Source organism: Anguilla anguilla, chromosome 17 (genome assembly GCF_013347855.1).
Source record: "Anguilla anguilla isolate fAngAng1 chromosome 17, fAngAng1.pri, whole genome shotgun sequence".
In the NCBI taxonomy this organism is placed as follows: domain Eukaryota; kingdom Metazoa; phylum Chordata; class Actinopteri; order Anguilliformes; family Anguillidae; genus Anguilla; species Anguilla anguilla.
Window position 1 is genome coordinate 13,758,940 of NC_049217.1, and position 6,000 is coordinate 13,764,939.

Consider the following 6,000-nt stretch of genomic DNA (forward strand, 5'->3'; position numbering starts at 1 on the left):
AATCCATTTAAAACAGCCAGAGGGTGGAATATGGGTAAAATGATAAACCCTCACTGAAACCATTAAAGATCCCACAGCACTAACTGAAAGAAGAAGGGCCCTTATCAAAGTCAGTCAGGCTGTCTAATCTGTCATCGTGTACCTTTTATAAGTAAGTTCTTGTCTCTATAAATGAACTAAAGGGTAGTTCAGCTTCTGATGCAAACAACGGCAGCCATACATTGGCTCGTTGTTCCCCCCCCCAATGTAACAATGCATTAGAATCCTTTAAACAAATAATAATAATAATAATAATAATAATAATAATAATAATAATAATAATAATAATGATAATCCATCCATCCATCCATTATCTATACCCGCATATCCTAGACAGGGTCGTGGGGGGTGCTGGAACCTATCCCAGCGTGCATTGGGTGGAAGGCAGGAATACACCCTGGACAGGCCGTCAATCTATCACAGTGCATGCACACCATTAATAATAATAATCATAATAATAATACTTTTTAAAATTAAAAATCACACAGGAACACCAGTTGGGATGTCAGTTACTGACTCTGCCTCTGTCTCTCTGTCTCTCTGTGTTTTCAGAATTATGTACCAAGCAGGCAGGACATCCTGCTAGCTAGGAAGGCCACGAAGGGGATCGTGGAGCATGACTTTGTCATCAAAAAGATCCCCTTCAAGATGGTGGACGTGGGCGGCCAGCGCTCCCAGCGCCAGAAGTGGTTCCAGTGCTTCGACGGCATCACCTCCATCCTCTTCATGGTGTCGTCCAGTGAGTACGACCAGGTCCTGATGGAGGACCGGCGCACCAACCGCCTGGTGGAGTCCATGAACATCTTCGAGACCATCGTCAACAACAAGCTCTTCTCCAACGTCTCCATCATCCTCTTCCTCAACAAGATGGACCTGCTGGTGGAGAAGGTGAGAACGGTCAGCATCCGCAAGCACTTTGCCGACTTCAAGGGCGACCCGCACCGGCTGGAGGACGTGCAGGCCTACCTGGTGCAGTGCTTCAACCGCCGGCGGAGGAACCGCAGCAAGCCCCTCTTCCACCACTTCACCACCGCCATCGACACGGAGAACATCCGCTTCGTCTTCCACGCGGTCAAAGACACCATCCTGCAGGAGAATCTTAAGGACATCATGCTGCAGTGAGGCCTCCTGACCACAGGTGGCGCCATCCTGTCTGCATCGCCCTGGCTTACAACTAAGCTCTTTGTCCACACCTTCTTCCTTCATTTAAGGGCAGCAGTAGAGGCACATAAACTGTTAGAAGCTTGCCTTACCTATCAAAACATGCACTGGCTTTCCCCAGACCTCTGTTACAGACTCTGAAAGGTTTTGAAAAGTATTTGAATAGCGTGGCTTCTCTTGTATGTGTTCCACAGGAAACAACGTTTATGAAACCAGGCTAAACCAGTCTACCTTCATATCTGTATTCCATCATATTTATGATTAGCAATTAAAAATTAGCAAATGAAAGGTTATGCAAAAGGCTTTGCACTAGTATGCAAAATGAGTGTTATCGAAGTTTGCGTAAATATAAGCAGTTAGCAGTAGGAACCTTCACATGCAATATACTCTTTCAATTGACGCTGAAAATAAGTGGTGCTTGGAGGTGGGTTCTGTTTGAACCACCTTTAATACATGGCTGAATCCAACAGGGCTTTTTACACCATTTTCAGAGTGTGTGCGATTAGCAAGGCCACACGTCCAGCTGGCCTGCAGAAAGTTTGAACAGGCATTTATAAAACAAGACAGAATAGTTCTTGGAGAACGTATTTAAAGCACACTGCCCTTGGCCCTTTTGTGTGTGTGTGTGTGTGTGTGTATATATTTGTCTTGTTGCTTTGGAACAGGAAGTCCAGCTTCTCCAGCTCTCATTAATCCAAGGCCACTCACCTCCGATCCCAGAGGGCTGCAGAATGTTCCAGCAAGTTTACAGTTCAGTTTAAGCCACTCCCACATCTCAGAACCACGGAGGGACACCAAATTGGCTCAGTCAGAGCAGCAGTTAGTCGAGTCAGGTGGTTAAACGCCCGTCCGCGGCAGGAGGCCGTGGACACGGGATAAACCAATCACAGCGCGCGCATTGTTTCCGGGACAAAGAAATGCGATTAGTCACGATAATGCGAAGCAATTCAACGGCCTCCTGTTCCATCGTCCGGCTCATGTCCCTGATGCGCTGTTCAATTGGAATTAACAGGAAAAAAGACCGGGTCATATTTTTCGGTGATAATGCTGGGGCGGACAACGAGTGACGCGCTTACGAACGTTTCACAATGCGAGCGCTTATCTCGCTGGCTCGCCGTGCGACGGGCCGGGCGGACGTGCGAAGCGGCGTGCTCGTAAGTGCCTGACCCGCGGACGCGAACCCTGGCTCACATTCGGCCGAGCAGAAGTGACGCATTAGCCCTCTGTCTGTTCGTACGGTCTACCGTGTATGGGTCACATTGTGTTCCTTTATTACTTTAAGAAGGAACACTACTTTAAGAAAAGAGAAGCAGAACTGTCTTCTCTCACGCAGACAGGGCACAAAGTTATTTACGGAAAGTTGTTGATAGGGCGCCTTGTGGTTTTAGCAGCTTAGGGCCAAGTTCCTAGTGTCATTTTCTGCCACAGGACGAAAGGTGGCCAGTGACCCAAGAATATCATTTAGCTCAATTTGCAGTTACAGAGGGCACACCACTGACAGTCTCAGGCAAACAAAAACAGTGCCCATTTAAACGAGTGTGCTCCAATGCCTCGTTTGTAAAGACATCGGCAGCGGCCACTGTAATGAGACCTGATTGGCTCATCACTACCTGTCAAGCAGCGTTAAATCTAGCGCTGGCTTTTTCTTTCTTTTTTTTTTTTTTTTACACATTACAGACAGGACAGGCCTATGCTAATTTGCTTGTCACAGCAACCTATTTCTTCTGACAGAGAGGTATCGCGCAGTGTAAAGCCTGGTGGAAATCATTATTACACTTCTGATTGCCAGCCAGAGACTAGAGCAAAGCTGTTAATTACAGCCTCTGACATGACAGTATTGAATTTGTGAGGTGGTCACGGGAATGTGAGTGGTGCAGATCTCTGGAGTACACACTCTCTCCTGTCACTAGTTTTGTAAGGACATTGTCCCCGCAAGGTGAAACAGGACATGCTTACCTCTGTCTGCAGTTGTCCTGCCCTCTGATATCCCTACACTGTTCCGAGATTGTCTGTTACTTCATAAGGTCTTAATTGGGCTGCATATGGAATGGCACACAATGCTTGTGAGGGCAAAAAAAGCCCAAATGTCCAAAATTCAGTTCTGTCCGAATGGTTTTTCCATTGTCACCTGCAGTGACTCTCTAGAGTGTGGCAGTAGACAAAGGTACTTCCAGATCTGGCCTGTTGCAACTGGGAATAGTTGCTATAATAATTTATATTATATTTATCAAGAGTACGAATATTTAAATGAGAGAGTGCGAGAGCGAGAGAGTGTGTGTGTGTGTGTGCGTGCGTGTGTGTAAAGAGAGCGAGGGCAAGGAGAGAGACATTACAGCTTATAGAATATGAGGCCATGCCATAAACAGGGCAAGTTCAACATGGCTGGGAGCTGTTGACAGTGGCCTTTGTTCGGTCGCGGGGTGAGGAGGAAGGCCGTTTGACCTGCCTTCGCCGGCGGCGGGCGAACGGGCAGCCGGAGGCTCCGAGGGGGCGGAGCTCTGGGAGGCCGCGCTGCTGCGTCGAGGCTGGAGCTCTCATCAGGATTCCCCGTGCCCGTCTGTTTTTCCACCCCATCTGCTTTTCCATTTTTCCATCCGCGGCGGCCCTCTCCGCGGCAGGGCCTCCGTCCGTGGACCTCCCAGGTGGTCCGCGCACCGAGGCGGCTGGGTTTGGCCTCAGGTGTCAGCCCCGCAGGTCCCGGAGGGCAGGTCTTAGAGGCTGTCTTGAAACCACTAAAACCCCGAAAACCCAGCCAGCCAGCCGCCTCGGACCAGACAGTATAACAGCAAGCTAAGGACATTTGACTCTTACGGCCTGATTTAGCAAGACTGTTAGCATATGCAAAACCTATTAACACACGCATAACTGATAACAACCAATGATTGGGGCAAAACAAATACCATGACCAATCATCGGTCGTGTTGTTGGTTTTGTGCGTGCTAAATGGTTTTGCACATGCTAAAGGTCTCAGTAAATCAGGCCCCTGGTCCGTCCAGCTCGCTAGCAGTGGCTAAGAGGAAGGTAAATATCAGGCCACTGAAAACCAGCTAAATTAGTTCAGTGAATGACGTGGTGAGTTTAATCAGGCAGGTACAGTAGTGCCTTTAGCCCTCCTTGCCACAGTACCAAGGCACTCCTGTCTGTTGGATTCAGCCATGTCCACCACATAATAACGCCTTTGCGCGAGTCTGCCTCCGTGTGTGGCAAGCATGTGGAAACGTCGGCTCTGTTTGGCAGATGTGCCCGCGGCGTATTTTTCCACGCTTGCCATTGGTCTAAAACGCCCGTGTGTGTGGATTTTCAACTGAGGGACATCTGCCGATTTGATTATCTGTTCAACAGTTTTTCCTCTCAAAAACGGAAACCCAGAAAGTGTTTTGGCTGGACGTACCAAGCAGTTCGAACCAACCTTTTCGAGGTCATACTTTATGCTTTCTTGGTAATTCAGATTGTGCGCATTGTAACACACATTGCATTTTTTAAAATAAAGTAATTTCAAACTCTGACTGATAATTACAGATATATTTAGCATTACCCATGATACCCTTAAAGGGAAGCTTTGGAGCTATTCGCTATTTGGATCTATAAAACTATTCATTTTGTATGTACTTCACAAAGGCTTATTCTACATTTGCCAGTAGGAACTGATTGTGGGTGTTGAATGACCCTGGGATAAATAGCTCAGTCACAGACGGGAGGTCAGAACTGCAGCTGAAGTGAGCGCTGGTTTAGCCGACCGGTATCAAGCATTTGAGAGGCTGATAATGATAACGCTGGCCCCTGCCTCTCTCTCTAAAAAGGATTCCACCTCAGCCTGAAATTACCCTCGTGGCCCAGAGGGATCTGGAAGAGACCACTATGTTCTGTATGCAAGCTTGTAAATTTGAGCTCCGCCTCCCCCGCCCGCATCGGGAAAGGCCTCTGCAGCGTTGCCAACGAGAAACGGCGCACACCCAGCGGCTGAAGACTACCCCCGCGAACGGGAGCTCCTTAGCGGCAGACTGTTTATTAGCTTTAGCATCTGCTATTCAAACTAATGTATGACACATTTGGGAACCATTTTGATTATGCTTTACAGGCGTGCTTAAAAACAAGTGTGTTTCTGAGTCATTACCCAGTCCTTGCTTGTTATAGGGTGTCATAAGGCTAAGGTATAAACTTAATGAGATTTTGGCTAAATTCGCAAATAGCTCCCTACTGTGTGTGCGGAAACTCAATAACTTAGTTTCCTAATTATGGATTCCGCGGAGAGCGTCCCGGGGAGAACTGTCTCATCTCCACTTGTACCGACGGGCTGTGCCGCAACCGTTTACTGCTTCTCTTCACCGTTTCAGGTGCTTCAGAACTTAACTGTATGTCACGTTGACTTCGCAGATGTATGTTATCTTAACCTTCACAGGCTCACGATTGCATTTCTGAACGTCGCCCGTCTCCAAAAGTATGCGGGACAATCTACCTGACATATTTTCCACAATGACTAATCCTTGCAGTGCTCAGAGACCTACCCTTAAGTGTTGTAAGTGTTTCCTTTGTGTAGAACTGAGGCTCCAAAAACGTCTTCATTGTAAATGTCTGTAAAACTCTCAAAGCGATTAATTGTGTTTCAGTTGGTTTGTATATAATACTTGTATAAATACATTAAATGTACGTTGTGTCGTGTGGCTGCTTCTTACGATGTTTTTTTTTAAAATCATGCAGGTAGCAGTAAGTAAATGTTTTATCAACCCCTGTGCACAGTACACTTGTGGCTTTGACAATAAAGCTTGATGTGTCTTTCTAATAATTGGCTGTGTTGTTGGA

General features: G+C 47.1%; 1 protein-coding gene across 1 annotated transcript in view; it reads left to right on the plus strand.

Moving 5' to 3' along the window:
* Positions 1-5,983, plus strand: part of gna12a (guanine nucleotide binding protein (G protein) alpha 12a) — a 40,730-nt gene extending 34,747 nt beyond the window's left edge. Inside the window, exon 4 of the mRNA XM_035399146.1 lies at positions 592-5,983. Within this exon, the coding sequence (XP_035255037.1) occupies positions 592-1,161 (570 nt within the window). The 3' untranslated portion in view covers positions 1,162-5,983. The remainder of the gene's footprint in view (positions 1-591) is intronic.
* Positions 5,984-6,000: the final 17 nt, after the last annotated feature.